The sequence below is a fragment of the Clytia hemisphaerica genome, unplaced genomic scaffold (assembly GCF_902728285.1).
Source record: "Clytia hemisphaerica strain Z4C2 unplaced genomic scaffold, Clytia hemisphaerica genome assembly, whole genome shotgun sequence".
Lineage (NCBI taxonomy): Eukaryota > Metazoa > Cnidaria > Hydrozoa > Leptothecata > Clytiidae > Clytia > Clytia hemisphaerica.
In genome coordinates this window covers 1,150,645-1,171,324 of record NW_027103247.1, presented here as the reverse complement: position 1 = coordinate 1,171,324, position 20,680 = coordinate 1,150,645, and the positions used below count along the sequence as shown (strand labels likewise).

The window sequence follows — 20,680 nt, the reverse complement described above, 5'->3', positions numbered from 1 at the left end:
AATATGGGAGAGTTATTTTATGCGAATGTTCTGGCATTAAGAGATAGAGAGGTAGCGTTATTGCTGTATTTGTATTGTATTGTAAACGAATGTTTGCCGATTCTAAAATGTCGTCAGATGTCAAATATAGTTGTGCTGGTTGTTTACACAGGGGCGTGGGACGGTGCATATTGGGCGGTTGATGGAAAACTTGTAAATTTTATTAGCCAGGGAAGTTATAGGGTTTAAAAGGACATGAAAATTTTTAAAAAGGGTGGTGATGATAATGCAGAACATAAGGAGAAATCGGTAAAAGTGGTAACATAAACACCGTATCACTTTAAATAAACGCCCAAGACGTTGATTAATTTATTTTTAGCTTTTAGGAGGGGCGTTTGAAAGAAGGTGTTTTAAGCTCTTCGAAGCAAAAAAAAAAAGTGATTATCGCAAAAGAAAATTGTTGCTATTGTTTTCGAAAACCTGCAAAGCTTCTTAATTGTCAAGCGCTGAAATACTATTGTAATGTCACGTGACCTAGGAAGGATTTCTTACCTAACCTCGGCACACTTTTCAGCCAAAGCACGATATCTAGTACTTTGGGCTTTTTAAATCTATGGAATCGAATATTTTGGTGGTAATTTCCACAAAGAAATGAGTCCTTCGTCTAGAGTATTATCGAATCTCAGTTTCACGCTCTTTTGTCATTTAGGGAAAAGTAGTATCCGCGGAGGTTTCACAGTTACCGGATTGAAAATATTCGATTCTTTATTCTTTCAGAGTAGAAATTTGACCAAAATTTGAAGGAATTTGCGATGTATGAATTGATCGTAGAAAAAATAAATTTTGGATTTTATTGGGATTTCTGTATTCCCATGATGAAGCGAAAGAAATATTTTGAGGCTAGGTTTTTTTGCGTAGGAAATAGGGAAAATGACTGACATAACTATATTGTCTTAGTTATATCTAAACCTCTTTTCAATTCTTTTAGAATCGCAATAGGTTAATATATATCTAAAAATGCAGTTGCTAACATTAGTTAGCTTATTATTGGCACTTAATGTCGCCATGGCTAAAGGACCAAACATCGTATATATTTTACTTGATGATGTTGGTTGGGCAGATTTTGGATACAATGTCAACGGAAACACGTCAATCCCTACTCCATATATCGATCGAATTGCTGGTGAAGGAATCAAACTGAAAAGTCATTATGTTCAGCCTACCTGCACACCATCAAGAGCTAGTCTACTGACTGGTCGCTATGCTAGAAATACTGGCCTGACATTCGCAATGTTTCCGGATTCCATCTCAGGACTTCCTGATGAAATGCCAACAATGCCTCAACTATTACGTAAAGTTGGTTATTCAGCGCATATGGTCGGTAAATGGCATCTCGGGCATGCGCAGTGGAAGCAACTTCCTGTTAGGAAAGGATTTGAGTCATTCACTGGTTCTTTTATGGGAGATTTAGACAGCTATGACAAATCTGTGTGGCTTGGATATAGAAAATTCCAAAGCCTGGATTGGATAGAAGCTCATGAGAATGGGACATATAAACATCAATTGAATATGACACATGCAACGAAAATGATCACAGATACTGCAATCGAAAGGATGCATCAACACAAGCAAGAAAAGGTTTGTGAATTTCAATTAAAAAGGTTTCATTCTATTGAAAAACGAAGCCTAATTACCCCCCTCTGGTAAAAATTCTTGATAAGATCTGAAAAGAACGTTGAAGATCTTTCAAGATCTTTAACAAGTAAGAAACTTAAAAAATCTTTGTAAGATCTTACAACGATTCTTAGGCAATCTTGAAAATGTCTTCCAACAAAAAGATCTTTAAAGATTTTTTAAAGAAATTGTTAAGAATTGTCAAGATTCTTCCCGCATATTTATAGTAAGAAAATTTATTATTCTATATACTAGTCATAGCTCTCACTAAATGCCCCCACAGAAAGGTCATATCATGCACTTATAAAGCTTTTAATGCTTTAAAAATTAAAGCATAAAAAATAATCAGGAATAATTGATTGATTTAATTATTTATTGATTGGTCGAAAAAAAAATCATATCCCATTAACAAAATACTTGAAGAATTCATGCAGCTTGACAATTTAATAAAATTCAAGGAAAAGCTGGAAAAGCTTCTCAAAAACATAATACGAAAATCATGGTGTCATTGACCTTCACATCTCCTTGTTTGTTTGTTTTTTCTTACAACAATATATGTCATGATCATTCACTAAATAGACCTTTTCGGATAATGCTGCAGACATCTTAGATTGTAGGCAAAATATATAGCGGTGAATAAATCAACAAGGTAACCAGTCAGAAATAGCTTGTTTATTTTTCATTGGCTGCTATATATTTCAACAATTCTCTTTGTTACTTTTCCTAATAAACAATAGTAAGATGATAAGATGATGAAATTTATCAAAAAGTTCTGCGCCATCTGAAATAGACCAATCCTAGTTAAAGCCTGGGCTCCACTTGCATACACTGTGATTGCAGTCAAAAGAAAAATAAAGGAATGTCATTGTGGTCCATTCAGACGTACAGTCGAAAAGTTGAAATGTGCCTAATTTTTTTTAAAGTGCATAGTACTTTTTTATGATGCAATCTTTTCTCCAAGCTGAAATGTCACTTTATGGTGTTCCTGTATGACTGTCTGTGTGCCTAGTCTAACCACCGTTAAATGCCTTAACTTGGAAAGCTAGAATTGGAGCTATTTCACCAAACCCGTGGAGCGTAAGTTATTTAGGCTATCACAACTGCATGAAAAAGTTGAACGTGCGCATGCAAAGTTAAACGAATGTAAACAAACTTTTTTCAGGTTTTTAAAATAGATTTACCACACTGAACAAAAAGTGAAAACACTCTAAGTGAGGTAAATCTATTTTGAAGACCAAAAAAAAAAACATTGATTGACATTCAACACATTCAACCACTTTTGGATTCAACTTTGTGTACATTCAACTTTTTTGTACTTTGCCGGTATCTTGTTTTACCAAGTTAAGAAGGACTTTCTCGAGTTACGACCATATGATGGTCTTTAAAGCTCAAGAAGCTCTATAAACAATAAAGCTAGTTATTAATATAATAACAGACAAAGATTAATTACAGTTTGAACAAAAATATCAAATGTACATTTGAAAACTTGAGCAAACTTCTTTACAGTAAAGACTCCAGAAAAAGAATTGAAATCATTGCTGAAATGAACTTCTGACTAAATTACAGTATTTAGTATTCAGTTTCAAAGACAAGAAACAAAATTTGACATACAAAACACTTTTTCCAGTCAATGAATCAGCTCATCATCATAACCAGTCTGCCATTTTGTTTGTTTTGATTTGCAGAAGTAATATTGTAATTCGTGTAATCACTATACTTTTTCTATAATTTGCATTTATAACACTCGCTTCAGCTTTTCAATGCTAAATCAAAACTGATAAAATGTAATACGCAATAATGGTAATAGCATATTTAACGTAATATGAAAATATGTATAACATTTACCGCTGTATAATTTACCGCCATATTTTTGCGGAACACTTAATTTGCCGGAAAGCCGATTACGACGCAAACACAAAAACAAAAACAATTCGCAAAAAATCGAGATTCCAGTCCAATATCTATGCGTGAAGCTATGAGTGCCTCCTCGTCGCTGCGCTCCTGCGGGGGCAATTAATACACTAAGACGTATGTGTGTTTACAACGTTTTGTAAAAAGTTTTCGAAAATCTAACAAAGCCTCCTCTTCGTGGCGTTGAACCATCATCTTTTCGCACCTTATGCAGATTTCCTACCACTAGACTAACTTTGAGACCCCAAGATACTATTTTCTATACAGGAACTTTGGAGCTGGATGGGTTAAAATCAACCTTCTTCCCAAATTTTATTTTTCATTTTGAAGAATTCTTATTTAGATGCTCTTTAAAACTTTCTGTTTACAATAGCGGCTCCCTGCATTTCACTTTCAAAACTTTAAGTCACCCACGAATGTCCAGCCACGATGGCTAGCCACGATGGCTAAAAAGATCTAAAATATAATTCTTCTAAGCCATTTACTTAATTGTGGTTAAAAATTGCAATGCAATGTTACTTTTTTCTCATTTCTTTTATAAAATCAAAGTCTTATCATCAATCGGCGGCTATCTTTCTTCCGTTAGAGTTTTATAGATGTATAGTGATTTGCTTGATTGGGACACGCAACGCATACGGCTAGTTCTTATTAAGTTCTTAAGCAGAATCTTACGAAATCTTGAGCTATAAAATGCTTTCAGATTCTTTGCGTAACTTATAAAGTTTTTATAAAGAGACTTTCCAAATCGTAACTAACTATTATGTGCAAAGAAGCTTTAAGATTCTTAGAGGCTCTTATCAAGTTTGTTTTAAGAATTTTAAAAACACGTAAATTTCTGGTTATGATTGTTTTTCATAAGAAGCAGTCTTTAGACTCAAGGAGAGCAATCTCTTAGGATAGTATTTACGAATCAGTTTTTGGTCAGCTTAGAAATACGGTAAGTGGCTTTTCTTTTGTGTGTTTGTTATCATTGACTGTATTAATGAAATAGTTGATCAATGGGGAGTATTCACGAGGTCATCAGTTGAATGCTGTTACTCGAGCGAAGCTTTCAGCCCTTATTCAATAACTCAACGGGGATAGTAGTAAGATTCCGTTAGCGACCGTAGTGCAGTGGTAGAGCATCCGCCTACGGTGCGCAAGGTTGTGGGTTAAACCCCCAGCCGGGTTATATCAAAGATTCTCAAAATGGTACTTGATGCCACTCTGCTTGATGCTCAGCAAATATGAGAAGGATAAAAGGTAAGCGGAGCAATCCAGGGAGAAAGAGTGGCGCAAACCCCTTCGGGTAGACAGCTATCGAAAGAGGAGCCTTCGGGTCGCCTCCGACTGCAGTCGTAGACTTAGTTTTATTTAAGATTCCGTCAAGATCTTGAATCACTGTAGTGGACAAGAATCTTATTCAAAACTTATAAAAAAGTCTTATCAGATCGTTAAAGATCTTGAAAGATCTTGGCACGTTCGTAGTAAGAAACTGAAAAAGGATAAGCATAGTTTCTTGATAAGATCTTTTCAAGAGCTTTTTCAAGAATTTTTACCAGGGCCCTAATCCTGGTTGAAAATTATCACTATGTCATTGAGACAACAACATCTTAACCCTTAAAGTGCCAATGTCGAGTATTAGACATGGTCTATATATCTTACTCGTAGGAATTGGATCGTGCTTCTTGGTCAAGCAAAATAAAATAAAAAAGTGAGTCTTTCCAGCGAGATTTCAAATCAAAAAGTCAAAAAAATGCAAACATTTGACAAAAATCCACTTTTGTATGTAAGATTTTGACTATTTTTTGACCATTTCTGTTCAACGAGTGATCCAAGAACCTCCAGGTTTGGCCCTGTTTTAATTTATTCTGTCTTCTAGCAAATTAATTTGAAGTTTTACCACTGGGCACCTTTCCGTCATGTTTTAATTCCCCTAACCTCCCCCACCCTTAGTCACTGCCCACCGTGTCGACCCCGCCCATCCTAAATCGGGCAGCGCCGAAGGCGCTCAAAAGAAAGAGGAGAATCTAAGCTATCCAATGAGCTATGAACGAGCTTCTAACTCCGAAGATCTTTAAAGTTTAAACTAGCGATTTTCTTAAAAAACTTGGAGAAAAGGACCGTGGCACTTAAAGGGCTAAAAATTGTGTAAATTAGTAAAACCACGTCGTTGTATTTTGCTGCAGCTTACGCTTGAAAACGCTTACTACGTTCGCTATGAATACAATTTATGGCTTTCCGAACTACTCTACCTTTATGAGAATCTTTACTAATCTGTGTGAATCTCACGAAATTGTGTCTCAAGACAGACAGAGACGAAAGCTTTTACAAACATATTCTTAACGAAACTAAAACTCTTGATAACAAAAAATGTTTTTCATTGTTTCAGGAGAATCCGTTATTCTTGTACGTCAGTTTCACTGCTGCTCATTCACCACTACAAGCAGAACCCGAAGATGCCATCAAATGCACACATATCCCTCATCTCTGGCGAAGACAATTCTGTGGTATGATGGTTGGTCTTGATAAGGCTATTGCCAGGTTGACCGAAGCTGCTCAAGAAAAGTTAGGTGATGATACTGTCATTGTGGTCAGCTCTGATAATGGTGGATCTGTCTGGTTTGGTGCTCTTAATCAACCTTTAAGATCTGGCAAGATTACGGTCTTTGAAGGTGGGATAAGAGCTTCAGCATTTGTTCGTGATTTGAGTAATGGAAAATATATTGGAAAAGGCGGTCGAGAATTTCATCATAAAATGCATATCAGTGATTGGCTTCCAACATTTCTCTCGTGGGCTGATTCGAAACACTTGGTTGAGGATTTGAATCTGGATGGTATTGACCAATCAGAGGCTTTGAAGGCTGGTGAAAGCGTCAGAGATGAAGTGCTTGTTGAGTTGTACTCGCCAGATGAAACACATGACAAGGCACGTATGAGCGCTTACATTAAGGGGAAATACAAGCTGATCCAGGGAGATGTTAGAGATCCTTACCATTACACTGAGCCGACGGAAGACCATGTCAAAACCAGCGATGACCAAATTTTTCCAAGAGTCATTTATGAGCAGTTAAGTAGGCTTTTTGATGCTGTTTGGGGTGAGAGAAAAGCTGAGGTATATCGAATGGCTTTAACCAATTTCCTGCTATTTCTATCTTATTCGAAACGTATTGGTCCGCAACTCATGTTATTCGACTTGGAAAAAGATGTCGAGGAAAGATACAATATTGCTGGTGGCCATCCAGAGATTGTGGCTGATATTCTGAAAACCTTGGATGAGATCAAACGAAAGAGTCCACCGATGTCGGAATATTATAAAATGGCAATCGGGAACCTCACTAAGACGGTAGTTGGCGATTGCTCGGGAACACCGATCCCTGAAGAATATTGCCGATTTGCACACCCATGGCTTGCCGATGATGCCGATCTAAACGAAGTACCGACTGAAAGTTTTGCCAAAATGATGAGGGTCAGATTGTTGATCGATATTGGTTCAATTTTACTCGGATTTTTGGTAATTATTTTGTTTCTTTTCTATTGTTTGTGTTGTCGTGGAAAAAGCAAAGAGATGAACTTAAAACAGAAAAAGAATTAAAAATGTCGGAACTTTAATATTTTGTGGAAAATATTTTTCAAAGTTGTAAGGATTTCTGAATATAATTTTTAAGTCTAGAAAAACTTGAGACCTTCCTTCATTTTTCACAAATCATAAGAAGTCATAATGATGGAAAAAATGGAAAAAATGACCAAAATATCGTTCCCAGTGGAAAATTGTCCTCCAAGCTTTGTCTCCCCCAATGAAAATATGCAAATGAAACCAATGCTCACAGCAAAATATCATGCTATTTTTCCCATCCCCACTGAATGTTCTGACTTGAAAAGAAAACAATTTAAATACCCAGCCATAAAAAAACATTGAAATATCAATCCCAATCGAGTTTCAGTTCGTTACTTTTACCCCCACTGGCTGAAAAATATGTGAGATAGTTGCATGAAATCTTGGAAATCTGTATGACTCAGTTTTCTCTACACTAAATTTATATTTTTGTTGGTTGTCAATTGTTATTTGTCGGTTTGGCTTAGTTTTTTAATTTTTTTTTCATTTTTGTTCAGTTTGTTTTGTCGCTGGGCTGATTTGCCGGTTTGTCACTTTTGTCCTTGCCGCTGAGTTGGTGATATTTCTTTTTTGGTTTGAATGTTTTTTACTTGTTTCTGAATTTTAATTAGCTTTTTCAGATAACATCTAAGATATCTTTGAGATTTTTTTGTTTTCATTTTTAAAGAATTAGAAAATATTTTTGAATCATTACATATTGCTGTCGTATCTCTTTTCATGTGTGTTTTGATACTTTGTGTTTGGTGAGACCATTCCCTGTGAAAATGTATCTACTTATTAGAAGAGTATGGCTTTATCACAGAGTCTAATCAGAAAATAATTTTGAAAAGAAAAAAAAAGGGGTAGGGCAAATATTTTTTAGATGACCGTAGTGCAGTGGTAGAGCATCCGGCTACTGTTTCGCAAGGTTGTTAGTCTAGCAAGCTAGACGACTAATTCAGACATAGTGAAAATAAAGCAAAAAGTAATGGAGGGAACAATTTTAGTCGTCTAGAAAGCTTTGTGCACTAACTCCAAACGAGAGAAAAGCGTCAATATTGCAATTATAGTTTTTTCCCGCTGAAAAAAAATCCTTTAAAAAAAATGTGTGTGGATTTGAGTGTTAAAAATTGTTCATTTGAGTTGATTTTGTTTTGAGAGTTTTTTGTTGCTTGATAAATTGTTGTTCTCGCTACGCAAGTTTCTGCGTAAGCCGGGGATTCTATAAGGCCGGAACACCGGATTCTTCCAGTCGTTTTATAAACTACTCCAGTATGCAAGGTTGTGGGTTCAATCCCCAGCCGGGTCATACCAAAGATTCTCAAAATGGTACTTAAATGCCTCTCTGCTTGATGTTCAGCAATTAAGAGAATGATCAAGGGTAAGTGGAGCAATCCAGGGAAAAAGAGTGGCGCCTTTCCCTACCTTTGGGTGGATAGCTATCGAAAAATGAGCCTTCGGGTCACCTCCGACTGCAGTCGCAAACTTACTACTTACTTAGATGACTCAAAATACTCTTTTAAATTCGAACCTTTCTGTAATTCGTATTTAAAATTTTTTGAATCGTTTCATTTTGTGCTAGGGCAACAATGCGATGGACCAGTCCCTTTGGAGATTTTTGATGTTTATTTGATGGACTTAAACTATTTTAGAATTGTGACCACTTAGAACTTAGAACCACCAGACAACACCTGCAATCGCAAGTTAATTTTCAGTATAAACCTCTGCGCACAAAATTTTAAAAAATGAATAACGAAAAATATGGGACGTTTTTAAAATTTCGTTAATTGGACCTTCTAAAATGTCCTAAGATTTTTCACTTTTCTTGGTGACGTCATTAGCTGCCAATAAGATTTGAAATTTTCAAACCACGCTAAAGGATGGGTCTGACTGAGAATAGTATAGGGTTTTGATGCCTAGATCAAGAAATATTTAGGTTAGTGTTTTGTTAATGACTCAGCTTTTAAAGCTGTAAAATAAGCTGTCTCAGCTAAACTTGTTGATTTTAAAACCTGGCATTGCTTATCCAGGTTCAAAAGATTGACCTCGGGACCTGGGCTGTTTATTTTTTTTGGAGAGAATATTGATATAGTTCAACTCGGGACTTCGGAACTTGGGGTTAGAGAATTTTTTGGAGGTATAACATATCGGGTGTGCTTGTTCCGTAAAATACACACAAAGAAAATCGCATCCCAGCTTGTAAAAACTCCAGCTCATCCGCAGTTATGGGGGGGGGGATTGCTGCTACAAAAAAAATTCAATCTTATGATGAGAAGGGGGTGGATTCCACGTGTTAGAGCTCTATAATTGCGAAATTTCGCAAAAGACCACACCCATTTCTCTCTTGTTTTTTATTTGCTCAAATTTTGGGGCTGAGGTTTCCTCATATTTAGATAAGTCCTACGATTTTGTATCTCAGAATTATATAAGCTAATTATAATAGTTAGAAGAAATTGGAAGACGCGAAAAAAGAGTTCAACGGTTTATGTACTAAAATAGTTTTTCATGTTATTTCAATTTTTCAATTTAATTAATATAATTTGCTGGGATATTTTTTACATAATCTTAAATAAAATTCAATATAGCAGGTTAGTAAAGGTGCTTCCGCATATTTGAAACTCTCAAAGTAGACTCGGGCTAAAACTAGCTACTAATAGAAAAACGACTTTTCCAAATTCTCAAAAGTAAACCGTTTAGGCTCTGAAAAGTTTTTCTTTTGTGTATTTGGTATGTGTAAAGCACGTTATGAAAATTCTTTAACATAGAAATATACATCTGTCGACACTAAACTGTGCGGTAGACATTTGAGGGGGCTGGTAATGAACAACCGATTAAATGACATCAAAATTCGTTGTTGTAGACATTTTGACGTCATTCCTTCCTTGTAAATTCAAACCCAGTCTCTTAATGTATCAAAGGTTGATAAGTGTATATACAGAGTAGTCTTTTTAAATCAAACAGTCGAGGAAGATGTTTCTTCCCATTCCCAAGAATCTATATCGTAATCAAAGCTCATTTTCTCATTCAGCGCCTCTTTACCCACATCGGGCGCCTTCAACACACTCTGTCCTCTAATTCTCAAAGAGGCCGCTCTAAAAGCGTTTGTCCGTGCCAACATAGCGTTCGAAACTTTACGTTTTACGTCACGACGGAATCGACGGTGAAGGCCGGCGTAGATAAATACGTTACACACGCTATTACACATGTGTAAGATTTTGAACGTGGCGTTAATGTTACGTAAGAGATGCGTAAACGGAATACCATCCATATCAAGCCACGATATGATGTAGATCACGTGCAAAATGTCTCGCGGGAAAACCAACAATATAAACACAACAGCGATGGTCGTTAACATGATTAAAACAGTCTTATTGTTCTCCATTCGTTTCTTATCTTTGATCGTTAAGATCGCTTCCGGATCGTAAAGTTCTTTGTATATACAAATAAAAGTCGTCACAAAAGTGATGAAAAATAACAATGCTCTCATCACAATGATGGTTATAGCGGGATATGCGAAGCTTGGAACGGTACTGTTAGGTACTCGGCACGAGATACCCTTATCTAAGTCAATATGGTAAATATACGGTGTCTCGAGTAGAATAGCAATGACTACTATTCCTAACATAGCCATATTAACTTGCTTCTTTTTCATTTTCGGGCGGAACGGTCTCGTAATGACTATACAACGCTCTATATTAATCAACATAATAATCCCGAATGACACATTAGTTATTGATCGGTTTACAATCGGGGATAATTTACACCCGATGAATCCGAAATGCCATGCTTGATTGGTGATCTGCCAATAAGTGTATAAAGCTGGATTTATAATGCTGGCTATAAGATCTGTTACTGCCAAACAAACAATGATATACTCCATGACTTTAAGTTTACCGTTTGACAATTTGAACATTAAACAGACCAAGGTATTACCAAATATTCCAATAATAAAAACAACAGCATATGAGACCATTAATATCAGATCCAGGTCAGTAAATTGTTGTGATGATTTAACAATAGCTGCCGTGGTTGTGGAAGGAGATTGTGTGGTCATGCTTGAGTTCAAACTAAAGTTGGTTGCCATTTTGTTCTTCTAGATTGAATTTGAAATGAAAGATGTACGATTAAAATGAATGATTGGTACAATCAGAAAAGTACCCCTAAAATAAACTACAAGTAGGTAAAACTAAGTGATGGTCCAACTAAAACTGTATAAGCTTAAGTCAAAACGTGTCAAAATCCCCAAACCATTCTTACAGTGAGATCCCCTGAATTCTTCCCTATTTGAGGACAATTCAATTTGAAAGACTGGCGAAATCGATCTTGAAAACTTTCCAAAAATCTTAGCTAAATGAGATAGATTTGGTTTAAAGTTAGGACTTGAAACGACCTTAACAATCTCAGTATAAGAAATAATATATCAAAAACCAAAAAGTGAACAAGCAGTATAAACAACAGTAACAATATAATCTGATACTACACACTTTGTCAAGCCTGGACATTTGGACATGTAGATCAAACAACACCCCCTCTCAAAGACCCACTGGAACCCCTTCCCACTGGAAAAATCGGCGAAAATATCGTCCCCGGTGGAATATTATACTCCAATCTTTGTCCCCACTGAAAATAATCAGATAAATCAATCCTCACTGCTGTTTTTCCCATTCACACTGAATTTTCTGACTTGAAAACAAAAGAATTGAAATCCCCAGCCATGTAAAAGATATGGGAATATCAATCCCCATCGAGTTTCACTTCGTTATTTCTATCCCCACTGGCTGAAACAATCCTACCAGGGCTACGAGAAGGGGGTGTCAAACAAATGCCAAACCACAACAAATCAAAAAGTCAACCACTAAATATACCCTCCAAAAGGTCAACCCAGAGAATGAATGAACGGAGCTAACCGAAAATACACTCTTAACTTAATGTGTGTTTGTTTAACAGAAAAACATTATTAAACTCAATCTTCAAAAAGAAGCTTCCTCCATCTAAGCTTGGATAAGCATAACGAGTTTCTAATATGGTAGAGACTTAGATTAATCCAGCTTTTCTTGATTATGAACCCTAAGTAGGTGGTAAGTATTAAGGCTCTTTCAACTCTGCATGGTACTAATTGATGTTATATATTCATTAAGCTGTATGCCACCTTAGATTAAATTGCAATTGACAACCAATTAAACTCGATGAATGCATTGTTTTGAAATTTAATTAAGTAGGATTTATACAGATGCTATATAAGAAAAATATTTTATATTTTTGGGCAATTATAAAGTGATGACTGATTGGTTCTTTCAAATTGGTGTATTTTCAAAAATAGATTTACCTCGTTATACACCTAACATTTTGTGGTCGAAAAATAAAGATTCTATCAAAATTCCTTAAAGAAATAAGAGTGATATCGTTTGCTTACTCATCAATTTTGATTCACAAACTTTTTCACATTTGATTGACACGATGTGGAGCAAGTATGGTCAAAAAGAGGAAAAGAAACATTTTTTTGCTTGCATCAGCATAATATAACAATAGGCAGATACTGTCCTGATATGAAATATGTGTCTGATATGAAACGAGAACTTATGTAAAAATAAAACCTTTAAACGTAAAAAATGCTACTGAACTCACACTACACTTCATCTATCTACCCTGAAACCTTTCAGTACCGATAAAACTAAGACTTTCACCTTCGGCAGTATCAAAACCTATAGAATTCTAATTGTAACCCACAATATTAGATTGCTAGATTTATTTATTTTCACTTTCTTCTATCAAAATTGTTGCCGATATAAATGTATTCTTTTCAGAGGAAGTTGTTTCTTACAGAATATTACTCACTCTATAGTTGATATTTTCTTTTTTAAACTTTCAAACGGTCCATTTGAGAAAGAATTAATTCGTTCCAAAATATAACTTTATCTTTCAGAGTTGCAAACTCTGAGGTTTATTCGTGGCACCTGCCGAATGTCGATGAACTGAAAATTAAAGCTTAAAGTTTTCAACAAAGAGTTGGAATTATTGTAAAAATCCGTTGGATTAACCGATTTGATATGGTTAAAACCATTTATATTGGAAGTCTTCCAATCAAAAATCATGTGCGTTCTCGAATCTTCAAAAATAATAATTTCAGCTCTTAGAATATAAATTTGGTTATTTTCCGAAAATCTGTCAGTCGCCAAGCACAAATCTTCTGAAAATTTCGAATTACTTCAATCAAAGGATTTTTTCATTACATTGATCTCAAAATTGAAACAAATCCCTTCAAAAGACAATGTTCATCTTCGAAAAAACCAAAATCTAAGCGATTCTCGACAACACCATTTAGTATGTTTATGTACGACCTTCACACAATCATAGGAAAATTAATAAGTACCTTTTTTAGTTCGTTAAGTCAACTAAAAATCTCATCAATAATCTTGGAAAATTGGATTAGGTTATTTCTTTTGCGAAATCAAGCAAGGTTAGCAACGCAAAAGTCTTATGAATGTTTTTAAAACGTCAATCATATCAGAAGAAATTTCAAACTTGCCGACATTCTGTCTACTGGGGGATTTAGCCTGAATGTCATAAGAAAAGGATGAACTTTTCAGAAAATCCTCACTAGCCTTATAGCTCCTCCTCTTCCTTGACGAGTCTATAGTCTTGCCATATCCTCTCGCAAGACTTAATTACAAAATTATCAAAATTCACCCTCATCCCATGTGACAGACCCGGTGAGAGCCCTTTGAAAAATCTGGAAAAAAGCCTTAAGCCTTAAAACTTGGACAACAGATTACTGAGACAGGGGTGTTTTGATCTACCGAAAAAAAAACAATACTTACGCAATCTCATTCAAAAAGCTCCCAATCCCATCCCAGCTGACACACAACGTTGATTCAATGTTTATGTAATGTTCGTAACGTCCATATAACGTTAGAGATGAACGTTGAAATAACGTTGTGTGCCAGCTGGGTATGGATATATGATCAGCTCTTCTTAGATAAACTCCAAACTGAACTGAGCAAAGATCAGTCATACATGACCTTTAAAATATAGTAAACAACAACAAGCAAAACTAAAATAACAAAACCACCAGCCCTTTATTCTCTTCTCTCCAGTAATTTTCAAACAATGCTTTCAAGACTTCATTTTTCATGGAATGTTGTAAATTGTATGAGAATATTGTTGATTGTGGTTTCCATGTAATCTGGAAGGCCTACGCATGTTTTTTATAAGAACATCCAAAACTTTTGGGAACTTTGAGTGTTCTAAACTTTTTAGTTTCAAGCATAAAAATGTCCTGAAAATTGAAAATGCTTTTAATTTCACAATTTTGTTTGTGTTGGGGTAATTTCCTAAGAAATTGGGTGTTTTAATGCGGTCCATGAATCCTTATATGTTCTTAATTTGTTCTTATTACTTTGGCGATTGAAACCTAATGTTCTTATACAGCTTGTTCTTTTATAAAAAAACTTTTAACCAACAGTCAGAGAAAATTTTGAACATGTGATATTATACCAATTTGCTACTATTGGTTTTAGACACTAGGTAAAAACTTATGCTAATCATGCAAAAATCTTCATCATAAAATGATAAAGGAACAGAAATGCTACACTCTTATTCTTTTATAAGCATAATGTTTATAAGCATACTTAAGCTCAAACTCAAAAAAATTGTGCAGTTTTTCTAAAACGCTGACATTTTTAGGGTTGCTTTTAAAGCTGTTTGAGCTTTCTCAGACCAAAGATTTTCACCTGCAGCACCAAATTTCAAAGAAAACTTTCATTCTTTGAGCCTAATCAGGCCTAATCAATGTTCTGACCTAAAAAAAACTAAAATTTCTTGAACTCAAAGAAAATCAACAAATCTAAATAAGCATAAACTACAACCTTTTTTATAAGAATGGTGTAAATCCATTTATTCATCAGAAGGTTATTCTTAGAAGGATATTCTTAACTTTTTTGGGAAAATCATCCTAGAATATTCTTACAACATTCTTAGGTTAGGATCCTAATTCAGACTAGATTTAACATTTAGTACATACGTCTCAAGCATAAAATGACATTTTTGTTAAAGGAGTGAGCACTTGGGGGTTATTGAAAATATATAATTGAAAATGCTCAAAAATGGCATTATTAGCTTGCGTAGCAAAATTCCATGATGGTGATATTCTTAGCATATTCTTAATTTTTTGGCTATTTTCTCGACCCGTTTTTTCCGTATCGTTATTAAAAAAAGAGTGTATTTGTAAATGATAATGATAGATTGGAAAAGTTGATTGAATTTTCTTAATAATATTGAACTTAATGATACATAATATTTACATTGTGTCTATCAAAAGTGGATTTATATGAAAGTATAAAACATTCAATATAAAAGTTGAAAAAAATCCTTAAAAATTATCAAAAGAGTACCTGAAAGCGTCACAAAATTACGAGCTATAAAAAATCGATTCCCTAAAAGGGTCATGAATTCTCGTAATCTTTTCAGTCACTCTACCGTCCTCAAAAGGTGCATGTCCTAGTGAAAAAAATACTTTTTATATTATATATTTTTTATTTTATAGATTCGGACTATTTTACTGTCGGACTAGAAAGTGTCGGACTAATGACGACCTCCCCTCAAAAGTGCGAATACACAAACTCACAACATTCTTGATGAACACTTGTAATCTGCAGTAGCATCCTTTCGTTCCATGTTACAACTAAGTCCTTTTTATTGGTGATGACATTGATGAAACACGTAATAATAAGTCAATGTTTGATTTTTCAATGAGTTGCTGAAAATAGTTTATTCTTTTGCCCGATAAGAAACATTTATTTATAGCTAACCTTTCCAAATGTTGATATTTCAACAAACATTTCATGATTTGAGAGTCCCCAGACGGCACACAACGTCAAAACAACGTCCATGTGACATTCATAACGTCCAAAATAATGTTATTTGAACGTTAAAACAACGTTGTGTGCCAGCTGGGTCAGTTAATGACCAACCAGTACCAAAACAACTATCAAATTCAAGACATTTTAAGAAAGTACCTTCAAAATTATCCAGAATACACAATCAACAAATTTTTTATTGCAATGATGACGTAAGAAAAAAATCTTGCGATTTGATCAAATATAATAAATAATATTGTTTTACAAATTCGCAGGCCACCGTGCGGACACATGGGCCTCTATGAATCGCTCATACATTTTGGGTTAATTATTTACATTGTTAATATAGACAGGTATGCAACAATAGTGACACTTTCAATCATATTCAAACTTTTTAGCTTTCCAGGCCACACTAAGGGTCTCTTTAAATTCTTCCACTGAGGATGAGTTGACTACTTTAGAAGGCAAACTATTCCACTGCTTAATGCCCCGATAGTATAGGGAGTTACTCTGCGGACCGCGAACACCATCGTTCCCCAAGATTACTACTAATTCAGAGTCCTGCGTTCTCATAGGTCTCCCTCGTTGGTTACATTTCTTAGGGATGCAAGATTTGTCATAGTAGTTTAGATGTTTAAAGATCTCAACCATGTCACTTACCTCGCGTCTGTATTTTAGACTAGTTATTCCGATTCTTTGCATTCGATTTTCATAGCTTAGCTGTCCACATGTCTCAACTGTTTTAGATGCGCGTCGCTGAACACCTTCTATCAATCTCGCGTGTTTTTTCAGTTTTGGTGACCAGATAACCTGGGCGTATTCTAAGTGTGGTCTGACAAATGTTACGTACAGTTTTCGAAACAGTTCTGGAGTGAGGTACGTGAAGGTCCGCCTGATAAGACCAGCCATTGAATTAGCTTTTTTCACCTGATTTGATATAATAATATAATTTGGGTATTTGAATGTATTCCTAAATAAAACCCGGAGATATGGAATATCTTAAGTTCAGAAAATCCTTCAGCTTCATGGAGAATTGGTAGGTATAACCAGGATACATTCGATAAGATATAGCTTATCCAAGTAGAGACATCATTCAATCAGCAATTCAAGTTCAATAAGTTTCATCCAACCAAGATCAAGTGTCTTTAATTGGCGCCTGATCTTCTTTGAACAGTTCTTAACATTCTCATCAAAAACTTTGACGAGCGCACTTCAAATTCAACACTTTTAAGGGCTCTGACCATAGTCGGAAAATTGATTTTAGTATTTGAACATAAAAGTTATGTTTTAGGTTCTTTAACACTTTTAACAAAGAATTGCCTTTATAAATTGCTTTTTAATATCAAATCCCTTCAGAGTAATTAAGAATTTAATTGCAAAAATGACGTTATGAACTTTAAAAAGACGTTAATAATATGTTGCACCACCTTATTTTATAAAAAGTGCTAAGTTTTAATGGGTAATTAACCTTTTTGTTTCAAATTTTTTTTACACTGTCCGCAAAGAATTGAACTATTTTAAATTTTGCGGAAAATTTTTCTAAAAAGATGTGTCAAAAGTTATGACTGTTTTTTTAAGCAAAATCCGATGAAAAATTGATGAAAAACCACTATTCTGAAGATTTCGAGACAAAGAAGCATTTACAAAAATTTTCCGCAAAAATTTTTATTGTTCGGCAAAAGATACACCATCTACTGCCAAAAATATTTCAAAATGTTTTTTCTTCGCCGAAACTAAGCTTTTCAAAGTTGAAATACTCTTCCTCGCAAAAGTCTTCATTTTCTTCTTCATCAATTTTTTTCATTGCAATTTTTGAATTTTCAGATTCAGGAATAGTTTGTCTAACAGAAAATGTATAACATGCCATAGTTTTGTTGGTTACATCAGTCAGAAAACACATTTTAAACACGGCAATTATGAAAAATTCACTATGGTCAGAGCCCTTAATTTATCAAATTTCTCAAGCTGGTTGAAAATGTCATTTTCAATGTACCAGCTACCAATACTTAGATGTTCGATATCTCTAAGACCTTTCAGAAGGGATTTAAAATCCTCATGTCTTAGATCTATGCATTGATACATGTTAAGAACTTTTAGATTTGGGAAGGAAAATTCGAATTCTCAAAAGATGTGACACGGGCTTTAAGTGATGGAAGCCCGTACACCATCTTCCAAAATGTATAGAAATCTTCACAAATCAAATTCACCTCCGACGTTGAAAATTGAGAGGAATTCTAACGACTCCCAATTGGTTAATGTTTTAACATTTCTGAAAAAGAGAGCATTTGCATCAAAGCTTAAATATCTAAGATTACCACATTTTTGAAGTTCTTCAATGAATTTGTAGCCAATGCGACCAAGCTGTAATTCAACCAAGTGATCCAGTGATAAAATGCTATCTTGAATCCTTTTTGATATTTCAATTCCCCTCAAAGTTAGTCTTCGGATTTTCTAAAAGAAATCATTGTCTATGATTGTTTGTAAGTTAGCTGACCTTTTTTTAAAGAAAGTCAAAAGATGAAAAATAAATAAGATTTTAACCCAAAAAAAACAAGTGCTACTTTTATGGACCTACCTGCCTAATCAACAAAAAAAAACATATTAGGAAAAATAATGATAAAATCTCGTGAAAATTACGAAAACTGCTTTTTCCCGGATATTTTCGAATCTTGTGACCGGAAATTTTTTTCGAAAATCGGGCTCCGTAAAATTTTGGGAATTACCATTTTGCATTATTGTGCAAAAAATTAAAAAATCCATTTAGCCAATCCCGGGCCTTCTTTGAATATTTAAAGGGATTACTTTATCGGCCAAAACTTAGTCGGCCTTAATTTTAGTCGGCCTTAATTATTAGTCGGCCCTAATTTTAGTCAAACTTGTCAAAATTTAGTCACCAAGGGCCGACTAATAATTAAGACCGACTAAAAATCATATATTCGTAAATTCTTTGTTAAAGTAATACCGATATGAAAAGTGGGTTAAGGAAAGCTAAATCATAAACTTTTAATTTGGCCCAAATTTTTAGTCGGCCCAAATTTTAGTCGGCCCAAATTTTTAGGCGGCCCTAATTTTAGTCACCAAGCCAAAACTTAGTAACTTAAGACCGACTAAGTTTTGGCCGATAAGGTATCATCTGATTTTTGATATTTGGCTTAGAAATACCTTTTATGGACCAGAAAGACACCTTTGAATTTTTTGACCCAATTTTTTTCCAAAGCTGACATATTTGACTTTGAAATCTCTAAAAATTAGTCTTTACACAGTCTTTACGTTAAATTTCTCTTGTTTTTCAGTAAAAATTTGAAAATTCAAATTCTATCCCAGCTTTGGACCTCTTAGGACCATAAAAGGTATCTCTAAGCTAAATATCAAAAATCATCTGATAATCCCTTTAAGTTTATCATCCAAAATAAGGGTTAGCGAGATGATGGAAATTTTAACCAACCTTGCATCTTTCGAGTACAAGGTTCAATGTAATAACTTTCGCCATAAAGTTCCCATATATCGAAATCCATTCCAATGAGATTTTGGTGGCAAATCAAATATAGATGATCAGGTATAAATTTCATTTTCTTTCTCAACATCTCCAATATCTCAACTGTATCTGTGGTACCTTAATTCAAAATAAGGACATTTTCCATTTTAAGTTACTGTTACTCCAATTTGCCGGACAATTTAAACTAGCTACGCGTACACGTTTTTTATAAGAACGACAAGAATGTTTGAAGCATTTGGATGTTATTAGGTTTGTGAAATTTAAGCCCAAAAATATTCTTAAAATGTTCTTATTTTTTCCTATTTTGTGAGTAGTTTTGTGTAATCTTTAAAAAAAAGGGTATTTATAGAGTCAGCAGAGCCTTAAAATGTTCTTGAATTGTTCTTAATATTTTGGCCACTAAAGCCATGTGTTCTCATATAGTTTGTTTTGTTCTCGTATAAAATACCGTTCATAAGAATAAAAGTACAAGAACTAAAACGGATTTCGAGGCCTAAAATATAAGAAATTTTAAAAACAACATTTAAAGGATAGAGAAATCAATCTCTTATAAAATTACAGTAAAATATCCACAAAGACATACTGAAGATATCTCGCCGAAAGCCTTTGGATATGCACTTACCCAAAACTTTAAGGGGGCTTTGGAATTCCTGACTTTTATCATTTGGCAGGTAATTCATCCAATGTTCCACATTATAACTAATGTTTGCCATACAATGTATTTTCAAACTTTTCACTGATCCGTTATTCTTCTTTTGAGGGAAGTTTCCCCAAATAGTCTGGGAGCAGAATTCAATATGTCGAGTTATAGACGACTTTGCTTAACCCAGAAGGTGAATGGGATTGTTATACATCGTTGGAACGGAAATTTTATGCTGATTATGGAAACCCGGGTCTTAAAAAGTCTATCCTGGACAAAATTGCAAACGAGGCTGGAGTTTGCACTCCGTCGTGGTGTTTTTTCGATTTTACCTGTTTTATAAAAATGCTTACTCTCAGCAAAGTAAAGGGTTTTAGAATTTCATTTTTTGTGCAAAATGCTGTCAATAGAATGGGTTAATAGAAAAAAATTCAAAAATCTCGAAAAAAAATTTTTTTGCACTCCATCTCGGAGGATTTTGGCGAAAAATCGATGTTTTTTCTTAAAATTCGTCAAAAACTAGTCTATAAACCACTGAAATTATGTCAAAA

At 34.6% G+C, this 20,680-nt stretch overlaps 2 protein-coding genes and 1 long non-coding RNA gene across 3 annotated transcripts; 1 reads left to right on the top strand and 2 right to left on the bottom strand.

Annotated features, from left to right (window-relative positions):
* Nucleotides 1–965: 965 nt before the first annotated feature.
* Nucleotides 966–7,357, top strand: LOC136820005 (arylsulfatase I-like). The gene is made up of 2 exons (XM_067076274.1): nucleotides 966–1,617; nucleotides 5,936–7,357. Exons 1-2 carry the CDS (start codon nucleotides 997–999, stop codon nucleotides 7,136–7,138), a joined length of 1,824 nt encoding a protein of 607 aa, XP_066932375.1. The 5' UTR covers nucleotides 966–996; the 3' UTR covers nucleotides 7,139–7,357.
* Nucleotides 7,358–9,642: 2,285 nt separating this feature from the next.
* LOC136819911 (neuromedin-U receptor 2-like) lies at nucleotides 9,643–11,227 on the bottom strand. Its single transcript, XM_067076179.1, has one exon. It carries the CDS (start codon nucleotides 11,220–11,222, stop codon nucleotides 10,092–10,094), a length of 1,131 nt encoding a protein of 376 aa, XP_066932280.1. The 5' UTR covers nucleotides 11,223–11,227; the 3' UTR covers nucleotides 9,643–10,091.
* Nucleotides 11,228–18,205: 6,978 nt separating this feature from the next.
* LOC136819844 (uncharacterized) lies at nucleotides 18,206–20,260 on the bottom strand. Its single transcript, XR_010848489.1, has 3 exons — nucleotides 20,112–20,260; nucleotides 19,439–19,606; nucleotides 18,206–18,444 (listed from the first exon to the last, which is right to left on the bottom strand). It is a non-coding gene; the product is annotated as an uncharacterized lncRNA (long non-coding RNA).
* Nucleotides 20,261–20,680: the final 420 nt, after the last annotated feature.

Coding starts and splice junctions, on each gene's coding strand:
- LOC136820005 (XM_067076274.1), top strand. CDS start 997: ATGCAGTTGCTAACATTAGTTAGCTTATTATTGGCACTTAATGTCGCC. Junction 1,618..5,935: donor ATCAACACAAGCAAGAAAAG/GTTTGTGAATTT, acceptor TCATTGTTTCAG/GAGAATCCGTTATTCTTGTA.
- LOC136819911 (XM_067076179.1), bottom strand. CDS start 11,222: ATGGCAACCAACTTTAGTTTGAACTCAAGCATGACCACACAATCTCCT.